Genomic DNA, 19,201 nt, shown 5'->3' with positions numbered 1-19,201 from the left:
CAATAGAACACCTTTTTGGATGAATTAGAGTGGAGGCTGTGAGCCAAGCCAAGCCTCATCCAACATCAGTGTCTGACCTCCAAATGTGCTTCTGGAAGAATGGTCAAAAATTTCCATAAACACTCCTAAACCTTTCGGAAAGTTTTCCCAGAAGAGTTGAAGCTGCAGTGGGTGGACCAACATCATATTAAACCACATCGACTAAGAATGGGATGCCCCCCAAAGTTCATTTATGCGTGTGAAGGCAGACAAGCGAATACTTTTGGCAATGTAGTGAAAATCCACATCCTTTTGGTCAAGAAAGTGCTAGTTTGTTTGTCTTTTTGGAGCGAAAGGAAGGAAATACATGTCCTTTCAATGATTATAACATGAAATTTCTCTTAAAAAATAATAAAACAAGGATATTTGCTGTAAATGCCCATTTTTGCCCATACATTCCTCTATGTTAAGTACGAATATGTAGCCGCTTAAGTGTCCTAACAGAGGCAACCAGGAATCTCATTACCTCATCATTTTTTAAGACATCTAAAGGATAACTCCAAATAAGACACAGGAACTTGATGAGCAGACAGTCTTGTTTCTAATTTTTGTATTTAAGAGCCTTTTTATGGAGATCTTTTCAAAAATAATCTAATTATATCAACTGTGACCTATTTATGGAAGCCCCAAAATAGGCACAAGTGTTACAAGCAGAAAGTGTGATGCAGAAAGAGTACTGAGAAGTAGTGCTGTGAGATATTTTGGTATTGATCCAATACCAAGAGAAAATACAGGGCTAGTACTGCCAATACTAATATTGGTACTCTTAACCTACAACCTGCGCCTGACTCTAAAGCCTGTCTCTGAAAATAATTTATTTAACACATTTCAATGGGCTACATACTGAACATAGAGGAGAGAAACCATGTATCCATCCCATCTCAGTACTGATCCAGTACCAATACCAGCGTTGTATCAACAATATTGATAACTGGATCCATCTGCCGACCTCTAACGGGAAGTATTTGTGTGACTCAGTGAATGACTGCTGCCTCTGAGCGGAAGCGCGAGCATTCAGATTGGTAACACTTTAACTGTTAGCTCGTTGCTCTGTAAAAACACCACCTATATTACGGGCAAAATCAGATATCAGCCAACAAGAGTCTTACAAACACAGGCAGTACTTTATTTACACAACCACGAGCCTCGATCTACCGTTCGCCCTGGTGTAGCTGCGCCTAAGCTGCGACTCGTGGTCCAGACGAAGGAGTAAGTGCACTCGAATAGGAAATTTAGGAAACGAGGAGCGTGTTCGTTTATGTTATGACTGGCCAGCACCTTAAGTCAAGAGCTGTGTGTTTTTGGCTCCTGTCACAACAGAGATTTAGGGCAGAATGGGGAAGTTGAAGAGTTTGTTTCCAGCATGTGCCTGAGTGATTTCTTGGAAAGCTATGCAGGAATTATGGGAATGTCTTTGTTAATATTTTTGATGTTTATACATTTTTTTGAGGGGAAAAACATCCTCCACACTCAGTCTTTTCATTTTTGTGCTACTTATTGAGGATTTTTGCAGCATTCTCAATAAATGTTGAATATTTTGAATATCTTTGTATACAGTCGTGAGCCACCCTTCATTTATTTATTTTTGCTAGGACAATAGGAGTTTCTGCCTTACATACAGGGAACTACAGTATCTAAGGTAGAAACAGAGTTTGTAAGACGCTTTATAAAGGTGTTTATTATTATTACACCTTTAGTATTACCTTTAGACTTTTAGACACCGCCCTTTAGACTGACCTTCTCCGCACATACTGACAATGATTTTTGGATTTATTGCTTCATCAGAGCTGTTGTCACTGACTCGCAGTCCAGTTCTTGTGTAATTTAGCATACCTCAGCCTTTTTTCCTGTTCCTCTTCCTTATGAATGGCTTCTTGACAGCCAGCCTTCCCCTGAGACGATTTCTGATGAGGCTTCAGTGAACAGTAGATGGATCAAATCTCTCACGTCTTGTGTCAGGTCTTTGTGTTTCTTTTTTTAGGCCTGCCACTCTTATCTTCTCCAGTTGTCCGTATACATACATGTGTTGTTCCTCCAGTCTACTGTTTTACCTTTATAAAGCCAATTGAAAAAGAAAGTAGACCGTCTTTTAATTCTAAGGTTTTAGGTATGAGGACTAAAAAGTATCTCCTGGTCCTTAGGAGGACTTGAAGGAAATTAAATACAGCACAACAGCACATATTACACTGTGTCATTATTTAACAGTAACTAAGCAATCTGAATCCAAACAATCTGAAGTCCATCATTCAGCAGTGAGAAAGATTATTCACAAGTGGAAAACATTCAAGATAGCAGCAGATCTTCCCAGGAGTGGACGCCCCAAGGCTGCAAATAACTGGAGAAATCCTCTTCTCTCTAAAAAGAACATATCAGCAGGGCTTAGGTCTGTAAAGGTGCATCTAAACAAACTTATTGAACAATGTTCTTTGGACAGACGAGACCAACGTGCAGATGTTTGGACAGCATATCGGCACAAACACCTCATAACATCTGGGAGCACGGTGGTGGAGTTGTGACGATTTGGGCTTGGCCACAAACAACACTCGTGTATTTACATTGAATGTTAAGACGTACTCTTATAGCAGTTACAAATACTGACTTATCACAAATCCAACTCCTGTGTAGAAGAAGAATACATCATTTGAAATTCTCGCTTCTGGAATATGACTAATTTTTTTTATGTAATCCATTATTATTTCTTGTATTCATCTGTCATTTAGTCTGTCAAATGTCAGAAATGTGTCACAGTTAACCAGACAAAAACACTGACTTCTTAATAATCAAATGTTTTATCATCAGGGTTCAGAAGCAGATTTTTGTGATATTTTTTTTCACTTCATGAATTACTGAGAGAAGTTTAACATTTTGGGAACTTTTTTTTAAAACCCTCTTTCTGAATGTTACGTGGGGAATAGCCAAGCGAAGGAAGCCTGGTCCTAAGGTGAAAAACAATGACTAACAGCTGTGTTATGCACCCATTCTCTGTTTTGTCTTCATCTCTCTTGTGTAGTGGTTATGGAGGAAGATAGTGCAGCAGCACAGCAGTACAGCAGGCAGGGCTGCCCCACCGGGCTCCGGGCAGACCTGTGGGCCCTCATCCTTAACGCCACGAACCAGCCACAGGTATGGTACACTGTGCACACACACACGGCCGAGTTGCACTCCGGTGGCCGCCGTCAGCTGGCTGTGTTTGCTGTAGAGCAGCCGTGCACACACAGCTGCAGTGATTCCCAGAGGGCATGTTTACTACAAGGTGAAATTTTCAGCTGCGTCCATATTCACGCTTAACGGTTTGGAGCTGAGGGGCCGTTGGGCCTCAGGTGTATTCGTTTCCCTGGAGAACGGCGCCAGGATTAAACACTTTGCATCCTTGCAGGATAAAAACCAACACATGATGTATAACACCGACTGAACTGCAATTTCTACACTAGACAATCGGTGCATTCGCTGGTGTGCTGCTTATCGGCTCGCTGTGACTGTTTGTACAGACGTTAACATAATCAGATGCTGGGGGGTGTAGCACAGTTAGGCCAAACAGCGTGGCTGCCTGTGTGTGTGGCAGAGGTCTGTGTAAACGCTGCAATCCAGAGTCTCGTGTTGGTGCCAAGTTGCAAAAACAATGCTTGTGATTAGGAGATTGATTCGTTAGAGAGAGCTATGTGGGCAAACCTGCTGAGGTCTGGAGAGTGTTAGCACGGCTCTGGATACCACAAGGGCAAACACATTAAACAGTCACAGTTGGTTAGTTACAGATAGGATAAATGTGGCTGCTGCAAAATTGTCTGCATTGTGTATATTATGAATTAGAATTATCTTTCAGTAGATCTAATATGAAGACTGTAATCTCTTCAGTCAAATGACTTGGGTGTTGCTTTGATAAATGTTAAATAGTCCCAATGTAATTTCGAAGACAAGTTTGGGACGCGGTGTAATTAAACGTGAACTAAATAATGCAAAGTGCAAATCATTTAAATCTTATATGTAACTGAAAAAGAGTACACATTAGCATTGTAAACAGTTGTTAACAAGATCTGTGATGATGTGGTGGCGCATTTAGCGCAAATGGCACACATGCACAGCTGTGGAGGTATCATTAATGCTGAAATATAGACATTCGCAGGCCATTTTATTAGGCACACCTGTTCAACTTCTGTAAATCTCGAATCTCTTTAATTTCTGCCAATCATACGGCAACGGCTCACTGCATTTAGGCAGCAGATGTGGTCGAGATGAACCGCTGATGTTCAAGCTAAACATCAGAATGAGGAAGAAGGGTGATTTAAGTAATTTGTTGCACGGTTGTTGGTGCCAGATGAGCTGGTCTGATTATTTCAGAAACTGATGATTTTCTAGGATTTCCCCCACACAAACATCGCTAGGATTTGGAAGAATTTGTCTGAGAAAGAGAAGATATCAAGTGAGTGGCAGTTCTCAGCCTTTGGATGTCAGCAGAGAATGGACAGACTGCTTTGAGCTGACAGGAAGACAAAAGCAACTCTACAGTCACCAGATCTCAGTTTAACAGAGCACCTTTGGGATGTGCTGGTGAGCTGTGTGGTGCTGTCATGTTAATATGGACTAAAATCTCTGGGCAATGTTTCCAGCACCTTGTTCTTCCCCTGAAGGGAGGAAGTGTGCAATCTATTTGTTTGTTTTGTCTGTTTGTTAGCAGACATAGTTTTCAAGATATAATTTTCAAATTTTGTGTGAGGGTAGATGCCAATAACAGCTCGAGCCGATTTCGTTTTGAAGAAATTCTGTTCAAGGTCAGCGTAAAAACTTTGTGTTACCCACAGTGTTTTTTGGATCACCTTCACAACAATATACTGGGTCTCGGCGGACATGAGTACCTAGGTTGGCTAAAGATTTGACCAAGGTCAAAGTTGACCTTGAGCGCTAACACTACTCAACACTACTGAGTAATATATCATATGATAGGGCACGGAGAGAGCTCTACAACACACTTATTATTTTTTCAATATGACGCTCTACAAGGTGACGCCATAGCAGGCTGATATCATCATAAAAACATCATAAAACATCAAAGTTTAGTATTTATTTACAACAAAACAAACCGGTATACACAGCACGCTTTGATACAGCAGCATGTATGATGGATGTTTAAATACGGACTCTATAAGCAGCAGGACTTCGTAGTAAAAGCCAGGCTGCATCCCTACTTCTGAATAGGGATCCTCAGCTTCCTGAGTGCTGGTCATAAACATGCTCGTTTTAACAAGGTGGGATATTTCTTAATTTTTTTATCTTTTATTTTTAAAGCTTTGTAGAGTGGTGACCAATTCAGATCTATTTCACTATCCACAAATCTAACCTGTAAAGTGAACTGCTGTGACCCATGTTTCCACTCCATACCAGCAGGATATATAAACTTGAAGTATTTTAGCAGAAGTTGTCTGAGCTGTCTTTTGCTGACGCTGTCCATATTACCACAGTGTTTTCAGTGTCCTCGCTCAGCTGTCAAAATCACAGAAACGTCTGTTTTTGCTCTCACATCCACACTGCCGATCATTGTGTAGGTGCTCTTTCTTTGGTTCATTTATGATGACCTGTCTCAAACCGGAGGCGCGCTTGATTTTAACCATGCGGTCGGAAACACGTCACCTCTGCGCGAAGCCTCGTTCAAACCTGCTGTAGTCACAGACAGAGAAAGTATATAAAGTTGACTTAGTGGGATCTGTTAAAGAGAGTGAGGTATATTTTAAATAATAAATGGGGGGGAATATTCCTATTACCCTAACTAACTCTGAGCAAACCTCATGTCGGCGATGCGATTTATGGATTCTGGATGTGAAACTGCCTGAAAGTTGACATTAAACATTTTGGCTCCCTGCTGTTTCAGGATGTGATGCATTATGAACAGTTAAAGGCAGGAGTCATACAGCATAACCTGCTGGTGGACAACCTTATCTATAAGGTAAGTTACATTGTCACTGTGCTCATCAATAATCTCTAACGTTACCTCATTCTGAGATCATTTTGATTTCAAAACGTCCTCTCTGGCAGGATGTGAAGCTCACCGCCAGTAATGACGACTACTACTTTGTGTTTGAAGATTTCCTGTATCAGGTAGGCTCTCTTCTCCTCTTCTCTCAGTTTACTTACCACACCAGGAGTTGTGTTTCAATAAATGGTGTGACCCAGGCTCAAGTATTAATGAAGTGCTTGCTTGGAACTTGTTACTGTTTAGCATTTCAGCATAGTTAAAACTTTGTATCTGTTGACATGTTTCTAACTTCTATCAACAGAGAGAAAGGCTTGAAACCTGGTCGTGTCCTCCCTTATCAATTTGTTACACTTATTTTGTTGTACAGTTCAGTTGTTTACACTGTTACAGATTAAACAAAGTCACTGTTGTGTCTTCCATATTCCCGTGAGATAAGAGCTTCTACGTCACCCAGAAACTGATTGGCCCAAACATTAAAACTCGTTTTAGCTAACTGTCACTTAATGGCAACGCTCATCTTTATCTGCCTTACTTGTTCAGCCCAGATGCGGATATGACCTTGTATTAATAGCTTCATTGGGACTCACTGCTCTGTTTCCTTTTAGTGCTCAGCTGATAAACACTTGCATGTACTGGGCAACCAGTTTATTCAGCGACTGTTTGCCCATCATGCTCCCTAATGCTAAACTGATGAATACATAGGTGTAACATGAACAAAGCTACAGTATTCCTGTCAATGTTGACGAATGTTAAACTCACTAGGCACTGAAAGAATCCGCGTATTGTTACTCTTGAGCAGCTACGTAAGCAGAAATTACTTTTTGAGAACACGCAAGTTTAGTTCTCCAGAAATGTTATGCCATATTATAAAAAAGCCACACAATGAAACACTGTCAGTCTTGGATTAGTCTCCCCAGAGACTGGAACTGAACATTACTGAAGCAGTGTGGCATCATCTTGACAGAGAACAGAACGAAAGGGAGAAACTTCCAAAGAAGAGCTTTGGATGTTCTTCCAGAAGGCTGGAGAAATATTTCTGAAGACTACTTAAAGAAACAACAAGAAAGCTCAGAGTTCAGGCTGTGTTGAAGAATAAAGGTGGTCATAGGTGATTTTTGCCTTTATATACTGTATTTCCATGTAAGTTTGGAGGTTCAGTAAATCAGTGCAACTATTTCCCATTTCCATTGTAAGATATAAAGAAGTGAGGGCTGTCTCGAGACATTTGTGCAGAACTTTATATGTCCGGAAAAATCCACATCAGGTCTTTTGGATAAACATATATTCACATGTGACATTGTTAAAGTCATTAAATCAACATTTAATACAAAAATGTAATGGTCTTGATTTGAGTTTGGATGTTTTTTTATGCTTCAGTCAAAGACTTTCCACCACAGCACTGTTCTGATCATTCAATGTGACTGCATTGATAAGACTGCTTTATTGTCTGTGTGTAGAAATGGTGACAGTATGAAAGCTGATGATATAGAAGTCTCAAAAACTCACGAAACTCATATCATCTAATGTGATAGACGTGGCATTACAGGGTTAAAGATGGCTAAAATGAATTTGAATTAGACCTGAGAAGTAGTCCCACAGTGACATCCCGTCAAATAATCTCAAAGGTCAAGCAAACCAGGATTCGCTGCAGTCGTCATCTGCCGTCAGTCTTAAGTTAATTGTACAAATTTCTGCTGGTTTCATCTTTTCTCTAGAGATTATTTTTCCGCCCTGATGTAATTCAGCTTAAGTGGCTAGAGGAAATGAAATTTGTTCGCAGAAATATACAGAAGTTGGACTGTAATGGAAAGATCTCTCACTCATACGGTCCTTTTGTGAAACAAGCAGCCACTTAAGGCTCGGTAACTGCCTGCTTCAGTACATCCTGAAACCCTGACCCCAGATGTTCTGCTTTAATAGATTTCTTACCCAAGAGGAATCAGGGCCACTCAAGGCCATCACCAGCACAGAGCAGATAAGAGTATTAACTGTTTTATCCCCGGTTGTCAGGCGGGGATACTGTTACATATTAGGAACATATCCTATATACATCCCTCATGAAATTTAAGCATTGCAAACCTTAAATCCACTATCTGATGCCATCAGATTTTTAACCAGTTCATGAAAATGCATGTGACTCCGTGTGCCCAGGTGCAGTATTTAACTCCACCCCTTTTGTTCTCCCAGGTGTTGTTGTGTTTCTCCCGTGACACGGCTGTCCTGGAGCACTTCAAATACAACAGTGCCACACCTCCCAAGTCATACATCCAAGGTGAGATTATTAGCTAAGGACAAATATACACAGTTACGCATCTCTTCATGGCACGAGGCCAGAGGAATGCCACTTCACACGTATAACATGGGTTCTCATACACCGATGACTTTGCATGTTAGCTGTGTTTATTTCTTTGAACCTGATCTAAGACAAGCGTGGGATGCAGGGGGTGAGCATGTCTGTATGGTCTGGAGTCTGTATTTTCCAGGCCATTTGAATAAATGCCATTATTGAAAAACAAATAAAATCCTGGTGATTTTATTTTCAATAAAGTCAAAATCTCTTTGGTAGCTGCAACAATTTTTTATTTCCACGATAAGCCTTGCATGTGGTTAAAATGACATGATTAGAAGCTAATGTCATTGCTTGTCTGTCTCACAGGGAAAGTGGGAGATGAGGAGTGTGCTGTTGTTTATCCTCCCAACGGTGAGCTTTAATATTATTTCACATCTTCTGGTAGTGTTATTTTTCTGTTGAGCAATATTTTATGTAACAGGCCAAATATCTGTTGAGGGAGTGATTAACTAAATGAATAAAAAATGAATAACTGAAGAGGGGATTTCAGCATATACCTGTGGTAAAGATAACAGCGAGAACTACAAGTGAAAATATGATATAATGTTACAAAATGTACATGTAATAATATGCTAAACAACCCAGCCATGCCTAAATGTATTTTATTACACTTCTTCCTTAAAGTCACTACCTCACTGCAGACTCAGCTCATCTACATGTTAAATTAGAGAAAAGTAAGATGGCATTGCTAATGGGATTAACTTTCCTATAGCTACCACTCTGCAACTGGTTGCAGAATAAACAATTTTACCTAGCAACCAGTGGTTGTCATGGGTCATGAGCGGTCTCTAGGCTTGCATTCGGCCAATGAAATTGTTTTCACTGCCAGCAGCCACTCACAAATAGCTATTGAATACACACGTTTGTCCCTCATGTCCAGTGGTTGCCACATGGTTGCCAACTGGTCTCTTGGCCTCCCTGTGATTGAGACCTAAGCCGATTATGTTAAGCAGTACAACATGGATCCACTATTTCCAGCGTATTCCTCCATGATATTTTGTACAAACTGAGTACAGTGATCCCTCGTTTATCGCGGGAGTTACGTTCCAAAAATAACCCACGATAGGTGAAATCCACGAAGTAGCCATCTTTATTTTTTACAATTATTATAGATGTTTTAAAACTCCTCACTACACACTTTATACACTTTTCTCAGATAGCCATGAACATGTTCTCACTTTTCTCTCTTGTTTAAACACTCTCAAAGTTCAAACCTTTGTAGAAAAATAAGTCTTATATAGAATGAAACCAAAGGCACCCGCGGTTGCCTTTGACGGTGCAAAATGTTTCGTCGACATTGTTGTGTTTGTTGGGGAGAAAACTTACAAACATACAGTGCAGCACTTCAGAGTCACATTGCTAGAGATCGAAGATTTATTTAAATTTGACAAGCTGAACGCATTCTGTACTGGACAGGAGACACGGCATGAGATTGATTCACAGTGGTCTACAGCCAATCAGGACGCAGAACACAATGCGCTGTACTACAAAAAAAAAAAAAAGCATGCAAAACTGCACCCAAAAAAATCCGCGAAACAGCGAGACCACGACTGGTGAACCGCGTTATAGCGAGAGACCACTGTAGTGTGTTTAGGAATTTACCAGTGATGTGTTCATCATTTTTTTTTGTTTCTTTTACAGTTTGTGTTATTAGGAACTGTAGTGAAATACAAAGTACTTTTGGATGTTTAAACTACCTTATATACTTTGTCAGTGTTATACATTCTGGCAACGGTGTGTACTCTTATTTAGTATGGCAGCTAGGCTCACATTGCCCTGATCTCTAACCTATAAATCCATGAAAATAAAGACGATTGGCGCCATTTGTTTATCAAACCATCTCTATATAGTTCAATATTATCGTCACCGAATGCTTTTCTTCATGTTTAACCATAGATTGAAAATGTTATATCATTACAGGGCGAACAGGAGACAGAAGCACAGCATTTACACAATTATTGACACATTCAGACAAAAAAAAGTTTTACCTGGAGTCTAAAGTCAATATCCCTTGTCACGCTGAAAACGTAACTGATGTTTATGTGTAAGAAATGTACTAAATTGCATATCTTTTTTGAACAGGTGTGATTCCTTTTCATGGCTTTTCAATGTATGGTGAGTATGTTCGTGATAATGAGCGGCATTCTTGCTGCTTTTTCCAGAAGTGAGACAGTATAAGCAGGATGTGACAGGGAGTGTGTATTTGAATTTCTCCCACAGTTGCGCCTTTGTGTTTCTTGTACAATGAGCCTTCCAAATTGTACAACGTATTCAGGGAAATGTACATCCGATACTTCTTCAGACTGCACTCCATTTCCTCCCACCCCTCGGTAAGATTTTGTGTTTGCTAAATGTCAACATCCAAATGTTCTCTTCTTCTGTCTTCATGCGTGTACTTGATGTGGTTTCTCGTGTCCTCCTGCAGGGTATACTGTCTTTGTGCCTGCAGTTCGAGCGGCTGCTTCAGACCCACCTGCCGCAGCTCTTCTACCACCTCCGACAGATTGGGGTGCAGCCGTGAGTAGCCTGCACACTCCACACTGTGGTCCAGTGTATCTCACCAGGAACATGCGGCTAGCAATGCTATCGAATAATTAGCTTAGAATAACTTCCTGTCCAATCAATCCCCGCTTTATCCAGTCCAAAACCAGTTAAAAATTGTGCTTGGGATCATTGTCCCGTTGGTTAGTTTTAACTATTTAGTGGTTGCCTGTCCTCTTCTTTCATTATGCCATCCTCTTTGTGCAATATACCAGTACCGCTAGCAGCAGAACAGCCCCAAAGCATTATGTTACCACCACCATGCTTGACAGTTGCTGCAGTTTTCTCACCTTTACTCTTTCAAACATACTTCCTGTCAAACATACATCTTGTTGTGGCTAATTGTGTGGATTTAGAGCAGATCATCTGCTAATTGGAATGTCGATGGTTTGATCCCTGGCTGCTAGTGTCTGCATGCCAAATATCCATGAATCATCCATCGGAGTGTGAATGTTAGATGCACTTATGTAGAAAAAGCTTTGAAAAAAGTGCTTGTGTGAGTAGGTGAATAAGGCAAGCTTTTTAAAGCGCTTTGAGAAAGAGTAGCAAAGCGCTATATAAGAACCAGTCCGTTTACTAAATAGCTCAATCTTTGTCTTGTCTGACCATAAAACTTTTCTCCAGAAGGAAATTGACTTTTCCAGTTGCAAATTTCAATCAAGTTTGAAGCTTCTTTCTTGGTGGGTACCCTCTGAGTCCTTGAGGAGATAAAACTGGCCACACAGGAATGCTGGTGTGCCAGCATTTTCCAGTTCATGGCAGGCTCGACCTTTGGTGGTTCCTGGGTTGTTCCTGAACATCCTGACCAATTTCTTCATCTGAGGATTACACTTTTGGTCTTCTTCCAGACCCACATCAGAAAAACTTGTACTTGAACTCAGAAAAACTTGTTTGAACTGATGATCTTGGAATCTGCAGTTGTTTAGAAATCCAACAGACTTTCGCAAATTGCGTAAATCTACCATTCTCTTTCTTGGATCTCCATAGAGTTATTGGACTTACCCAATGTTCTGAGTATTGGTCAATCCAACGAGTGCTGTCAAATAAATCCTTTTGATATTGCAAAGAGAAACTACCAGTTGTAGTCAGTCAAGATTACTAATGAGAAGTTAACAGACCTTGTCAAGTTAAGATACTCTTGAACCTTAAGCACCACTTATGAAAAGTTAAGTGAGTGTATGAAGTATATATTTAAGCCAATATCTGTACTATTGACCCTGTGAGAATAAGACTGCATCCAGTTCTTGTCTTTTTAAAGTCGTTAAAGATGTATACTGTACAATCATTCCACCTTGGAAAAGGAATCATTCAAAGAAATCCTTAAAATCCCCAAATTAACATGACATTCATGCCCATAATGATTGTATTTAAACTTCATGCATTCAGTCTTAGTTGCTTATGCAGCATGACAACTGGCATTAAAAGATGGAGCATCACATTTAATTTTCACCGCTTAGCCTGAAAAGCTTGGGGTATTGTTGTAAGACTGAAACAACATAGGATTTTCAAATGAAGTAGATCTACTAAAAATCTCAAGTAAGTTCAAATGTCTATGACATTGATCTTGAGATCAAGGTCAGAGGTCAAGTTGAATGAAAATCTTGAAAAAGACTATGCTGCAAGTTTAAGGTATGCAGCTAATATACTAGTGTGGTGGAATTAAGGCACGGCGGGACCACAGATTGTACTTATGAGCCATTTATTTAGATCACATCACACCACAACACACACCAACCCCTGAGTTCCTGTGTTTTAACTAGGCCGATGTGATTAAGGATGCCGTGCAGGTGCGTCCGCCCTCCTCACGCCCCATCACAACTAGTAATGCATCTTTTCATTTTATGACCACCCAGCAAAAATGGCTTCAAAAGAGGGTTTCATTTACAAACAACCCAGCACTTTAGGATGGAAAAAAGGAGTCTGGGATTTGGTTGTGCTGGCCCACAGAATATCTAATCTGGCGTGCATATTCAAACACAGGAGCTAAAAAGCTTTTTAAGGTTTATCATGACAATGTTGGTTTAGTACAGGGGTAGGCAACCTTTCTGATGGCGAGTGCCATTTAAAATTTCCTCAGAAGTCAGTGTGCCATATGACTGCATTAGCAATAAATTTAATAACGCTCTATATTAACAGTTACACACTATATAGAACAACTTTATAGAAGTATATTTGTTCGCAGATGTTGGCAGCTATCAGCGAATAGTTATCAGCTATTTTGAAACAAAAACAAAAAAAAGTTCCATAACAAGAACTCCATTACAGCAAATACAGAAAATACAAATGCTATTTATGGTCTTCTCACAACAATGATAAGAAAAATAAACTGGGCCAATATGGCATGTTTGTTAATACAGAGATACACATGTTAATGTGATCTCTGGTCTCCCACTCAGAGACACAGGTCTCCGAGTGTCCAGCATTCAGACGGCTACCTGAGGACACTCATGTGAGAGAAAATCTGCTCACACAGATATGTAGAGCCAGATGCTGTCAATAAGGCCTCTGCAATGTTCTGAAGACAGTTAAACTTGTCAGGTAGTGATGTCCAGCAGGTGACAATGCAGCTCCATGAACATGCACAGCTATGGATTCCAGCTACTTCAATGTTATATGTATGATTTCTATACATTTTATGTCAGATAAAAACTTTGGTTGTAAGCTTCAGATAATTATTTAATAACAGCCAGACATTTTAAATGAGAATAAGAAAGTATTTCCTTGTCCCCCCCTTTCCCTGTTAATGCCCTACCTGGCCCCCTGACAAAACTTTGCTAGACCCGCCCCTGCACAGTTACCAGCTGTCAGCTACTTAGAAACAGATCCTGGTGTTATTTGTCTCTCAGAAACAGTTCATAACTTCCCTTCAACTCATCCATGTCACCTAAAAGGTAAACCTGTTTCTCCATCAGCTGTTCAGCTCTGATGATTCAGTAAGGACATCTCCTGGTTTCATCTTCATGTTTCCCTCTCACCAGATATACAAACCATCATGACCAGCAGCTTTACAGCTGTGGCTCCAGCAAACATCATCTGATACTAGAAAGTAATATTAAATAAATTCTAACAACAGCTGATCAAGCTTAAACGTGCTGCTGTTGTTTAGCGCGACATCCGCTGGTTTCCTCTTTCTGGCGCAAATAAACAAACACGAGAGAAAAGCCGATCAGCTGATCATTGATCGTTTCATGATTGAAGTAGCAACAGGAGAGGGAGGGGGGAGAGAATGAGAGAAGAAGAGGCAGCTGACAGCGTAACGACAGAATAAATCCAGCGTTGTCTTTTTTTTCATTTTAGCTAAAGTACGGGACAAACTGTGTTCCTTTTCAGCTTAATACGAAACGCGTAATATTTTCTCTGAATGAGGGACGAATCCGTCTTTTTACAGGCAACTCTACTAACTAACCTTATGAATAAAATACAGTTCACTATGGTATCACTAACATCAAAGCACCCACCCAGCTGTATAGAAACTCCGTCATGCTAGCTAGTACGCAGTACGAGTTATTGTAACTGACTGTAAAAAGTCAGCACAACGAAAATAAACTCCACCTAAACTTGGTTTATATCTGACGCAGATAGACTGCAGGTCATAACTTCTTACCTGAAGTTCAGTTCACCTGACACTCGGCCGCCTCGGGTCTCTCCTCCTCCTGCCTCCCTTTTCTCTCATCCACCTGCTGGCCTCCACCACTTGCTAATTTTACTGAATCTGAGGAAGCGCCGCCATAGCCACCACCACACAACTGAGTTATTTTTACACACCGACCAGCATCTGGACAAACCACCACCTTTCATTGTTTATACCGTTACAAAGGGAAAAAAAAGTCACCGGGCCACTGAGCAAATGCCCGATGGCCAGTCCAGCATTGGTCATGCCATCAGTTAACCCTTCTGGTTTAGTAGATTTAACAAATGGAGGGTGAATGGATGGATGGATGGATGGATGGATGATTTTCTCTATACATTCAGATAAGGACAAACAGTTACAATTAAGGACCAAACCAAATCACAGTGCTATCATGCTACTAAAACATGTGTCACTAATACATCCACCACCTCAGCATTTCCATTTCTTTAAAGTTAATACATGGCTCTGGTGTAACACAACCATACATTTGAGTGATGAAATATCTATTTACACCTCATGGTAATCAGATATAAGGTACCACAGTCTTCTTAACATAAAGGTTCTTTGTTCTCAGCCTGGTGGTGAGGAGTTAAAAGCCTACCACGCCAAAGGGGTGGAGTCATAAAGACTCCTGGGTATTTCCAACAGATTGACAGGATTTGATGTATACTGGTGTGGGCAAGTTGGAAAGGGGTTTAACAGTATATGTAATAACTATTCTGATTAGTCACTCCAGGCACTTGGGTTTCAGTGTTATTTCCAGGCAATATAACATTAAAAAACTATAATTCTTACCATCACAAAAAGTGACAGTGTTTTTAGTGGTTTTTATTTATTATGATTTTAGTATTTATTATTCCTGGTTCTTATGTAGACATTTTCCTTTGAATTGATATAGTAAATAAAGTCACTAAGGCTCATATGCACCTCATTAACTCTACAGAGACCTGGTAATTGTGTTCTAGAGCTTGTACTTCCATGAGATTTGTGCCATCTACAGATTGTACTGCCAGGAGGCTGAGTGGTAGCTCTGGCGGCCACCAGTTTTTTGTTTTGTTTTTTTGGTCTAGTATTCTTGTCTGTTCCTGTTTAGGCCATCAACATTCGATATTTGCCTATTCGTATGATATAAAGACTTATAGTTATCAGCTACTCCCATCTAGTGTTGAATTACCGGAATTACAGTCTTAGTACAGATTCAGGGATCCTTTAAAAACCACTTGCGATTAGTATGGTACAAGATGCTGGTATTTTACCCTGAGTTGCTTGCTAATATGACACATTTGCAGAACTGTAGTCATAAATTCAGTTTATAAACAGATGTTTTTCTCTTCAGGTTGCGTCTAGCCTTTAAGTGGATGGTACGGGCCTTTTCTGGCTACCTTTCCACCGATCAGCTGCTTCTTCTTTGGGATCGAATCCTTGGATATGATTCACTGGAGGTAGTTGCAGGTAAACAACTGTAACATGCTTGTCTCGTCTTTTTTTTAAAATTGTAATGCTCTCCATGCTTGAGTCTGATTATTCTTCCTATCCGACTCCCATCCTTCTATTCCAGTTCTAGCAGCTGCTGTGTTTGCCTTCCGGGCCGAGAACCTGATGGAAGTGACGTCGCTGGCTTCTGCCGAGGTACATGTGTCTGTTATATTTGACTTGTACATGTGTGTGTGCATTTGAAACTTCTTACTTCAGTCCCTCTCCCTGTCCTCCTCACATACTCCTGGAAGGCTGTAAATAGCCTCTGATGATCATTCAGTACCAGTAACCCAGTCATCTGAATGCAGGTGTCTGAAAAACCCCTGACACTTAAGAACCCTCACCCTCTTACCCCACCCTGTGCACCAGCACTCCAACTTCTTCATCCAAATCTCAGCAGCACTTAAAAGGAGACTTTGTCATTAATTTCATTTACTGCTGGAGGTCTTGTAACAAAAGATCAGCTACAGAATCATCATCACAGCTTTGAATTTGTCAAATAAACAGCTAAAAGATGAAGAAGAGCAGCCTGCGGTGACTCCTGCACTGTCGCTCGTATTGCCCTGTTACACTAAAGGTCTGCAGGTCTTTAGCATGTTTGTATTGTACGCTCCGTCTGCTCCCAAAACCAGGAGCAGACCATACAGTCATCCCTCTAGCCACCCTCCCTCCATGGGGTGAGGCTGGGGTTAAACTATAATACGATGCATGAGACCGGCACTATTTGCTTGCTCATTTACCACCTGCCCCAGTAGAGACAAGATATCATAACACACTGCTCCTTATATTATATATTTAGAACCTCGGGGCCTGCATTGAAATGGTAAACCTTCTCTCTAAACATGATATGCTCCCTAAATTTAATCTCTCACCGATTCCCAAAAGGACAGGGTGGGGAACGGGGTACTCTTAAGCAAGGATTGTCGCTTCCCAAGGATCCTGCGTCATCATTATTATGCGTGTCGGATCTATGTGGTTGCATTTTCTTGTCTGTTGAGAAGTGGGGCGGGGGAGAGGGTGAGCTTCACACAGGTGAGATGGGGAACGAGGTCAGAAATCTCATTTGTGTTTTCTTTGACAAACTCACTGCAGGCTGTCCTCGCTGACCTTTCGACTCTGAAGGTCATGCCGCTCATCCAGGTCTTTCTGTTTGCCACTGCCATGTGAGGAACGCTGACACGGCAGCACGGGCCGTGTTACGCGCATACCACCACCGGGAGGGATAAAATGCCACTTTGCTACGCCACACCCACACCCACACGATTAACGGTCCGATTAACAAACCGTTCGATTCCACACCGCATCTCGCACTGCATCCCAAGGAGAAAGTCGAAACCACCTTTAGCACATATGCACCGTAAACTGTAAATATCATGTTATGAGATGCTGTACAGTATATAAGCATAGACTACAAACTAGTAAAAGGCTAAGCTGGCCTCCTTAAGCCATATGCTCTGCAGGGAAGAAGACACGCACACACTCGCAGGCAGCAGCGGTTGGATCAGCTCATTAGTAGACGTGTTGCACGAAGCAGCGATTGTATTGCGAGAGAGAATAACAGTAACGTCTCCAAGCTTGGCTAATGAAACGTTAATTAGCGCATGCAATTTATTCCGCTCTGTGGCTCCTGCTTGTTACGACGCTATTAAATAATGCCGATGCAGATGAACGAGGAGACCGGGATGCCCCCAGTCTGCACCAGCATGTTGAAAGAAAGCCACAAACTAAATTATGCTGTTGCTCATATATACAGTAATTAGAAGCTGCTGCGTACGTACATGGTTTATTGTATAAGGAGGGAAATGCAAATCACTGCACCCTTAAGAGACGTTTAGCGCCTTCAGTGCCAGTATTTAATTTACACCATTGTCTGTGTTTTATTATTGTATTTAAATTTTAAATAATGTATTTAATTCCTGAATGTATTCACTTAATTATGCATTTTTTTTTAATTCAGTCAAATCCATTTTTGTCTGTACTTGGGTCAAAGTATTCTCTGCCAGTCAGTGTCAAGATCATGTTTTTGGTGTATTTTCTGCACCAGTTTTCAAATAAAATCTAATTTTGGTGAGTTTCTTCCTCTGTGATTCTGTAAAGTCGTGAAATACGTCGACCTCTGTGGGGTTCCTGCTTCTTTGGGACCAGTTATTTGGACATGCCGTACTGTAATCTGGACTCTCACCATAAGTCATTTGCAGAGTGGGCAGAATGGGAAAGTGACCAGGAAGCAGCACCGAGGGACCCGGTTGCTCTCCCTCCTCCTACATGCGGCATCTGCTCCATTTCGCCTTGGTCACTGCCTGCTCTCCTCCCCTCTCCCTCCCGCCACGGGCTCATATCGAATTATGCTGTTCTTCTCTTTCGTCTCCTGCTCTCCTGGCCTCCGCTGCATCTGCCACCTGTTTACTAGGACTCCCATGGCTCACTCTTTTATCAGCCGTTACACCTCCTTTGGCCTCCCGCAAGTCTGTTACTCTTGACGAGTATCACCTGCTGCTGTAGCTCGCTCACGCAGCAGTTCCTCCTGGTGGCTGAAGTGTTTCATTGCAGGGCGGCGTGCCTTGTGTCCGTCAACACCGAGGCTGGCCGCCGCTGAAAGATTTCTTGTTGAGAGGCGTATCAAGTACAGTGGGCTTAATAAGTGTTTGGACAGCAGCATGAATTGGCTCTGTGCTCTTGTTACTGCTGATATGTAATGACTCAACATTTATGGGGTTAGAGTGTTAGGCCATGGCCACTAAAACAGCCTGCCTTACTGTGCTAGACTGGTTGGATTACAATTCCATACAATAAAAAGCTTATTTATAATCCTGAAGGAATGTAAAATGTCACAGTTTTCTGACAACAAAAAGAGGAATGAGCGTAAAATCAACCAGCAATGAAAGAGTACGATATGCAGAAGCATGTCATTCTGAGTAAATGTGGAAATAGTATACTGGGAAAAATAACATGGAATAAAAAAGGTCTAATCTTTTGTTACAATCCATCTTTTGCAACAGATAAAGTTTTTTACGAGTGCTTTTGTTGAGTTCAGTTTTACCAGGCAGGTTTTTGGGTGAAAATACTCGTGAATAAGACGGGGTTTTGTTCTCAGCATATCTATACCCATACATCTCCAAAGACGAATGAAGCTCCCCAGGAGTGGCCGGCCAGCCAGAATCCAGAATGGCATCTAAAGAGCTGCTTGCCTCAGTTAAGT

General features: G+C 41.1%; 2 protein-coding genes across 2 annotated transcripts in view; both read left to right on the top strand.

The window, feature by feature from the left end:
* Nucleotides 1-18,078, top strand: part of tbc1d19 (TBC1 domain family, member 19) — a 28,100-nt gene extending 10,022 nt beyond the window's left edge. Inside the window, exons 11-21 of the mRNA XM_003449338.4 lie at nt 3,050-3,162; nt 5,900-5,974; nt 6,064-6,126; nt 8,192-8,276; nt 8,661-8,705; nt 10,437-10,469; nt 10,575-10,684; nt 10,780-10,871; nt 15,863-15,978; nt 16,085-16,155; nt 17,095-18,078. Of these exons, the coding sequence (XP_003449386.1) occupies nt 3,050-3,162; nt 5,900-5,974; nt 6,064-6,126; nt 8,192-8,276; nt 8,661-8,705; nt 10,437-10,469; nt 10,575-10,684; nt 10,780-10,871; nt 15,863-15,978; nt 16,085-16,155; nt 17,095-17,169 (878 nt within the window). The 3' untranslated portion in view covers nt 17,170-18,078. The remainder of the gene's footprint in view (nt 1-3,049; nt 3,163-5,899; nt 5,975-6,063; nt 6,127-8,191; nt 8,277-8,660; nt 8,706-10,436; nt 10,470-10,574; nt 10,685-10,779; nt 10,872-15,862; nt 15,979-16,084; nt 16,156-17,094) is intronic.
* The window catches only part of stim2b (stromal interaction molecule 2b), a 60,250-nt gene continuing 57,133 nt past the window's right edge, over nt 16,085-19,201 (top strand). The window contains exon 1 of the mRNA XM_025905997.1: nt 16,085-16,155. The gene's annotated coding sequence lies outside the window, so the exon portion shown is untranslated. The remainder of the gene's footprint in view (nt 16,156-19,201) is intronic.

The sequence above is a fragment of the Oreochromis niloticus genome, linkage group LG3 (assembly GCF_001858045.2).
Source record: "Oreochromis niloticus isolate F11D_XX linkage group LG3, O_niloticus_UMD_NMBU, whole genome shotgun sequence".
In the NCBI taxonomy this organism is placed as follows: Eukaryota; Metazoa; Chordata; class Actinopteri; order Cichliformes; family Cichlidae; genus Oreochromis; species Oreochromis niloticus.
Note: the sequence above shows the minus strand (reverse complement) of the source record. Positions and strands in the feature narration are given on the sequence as shown.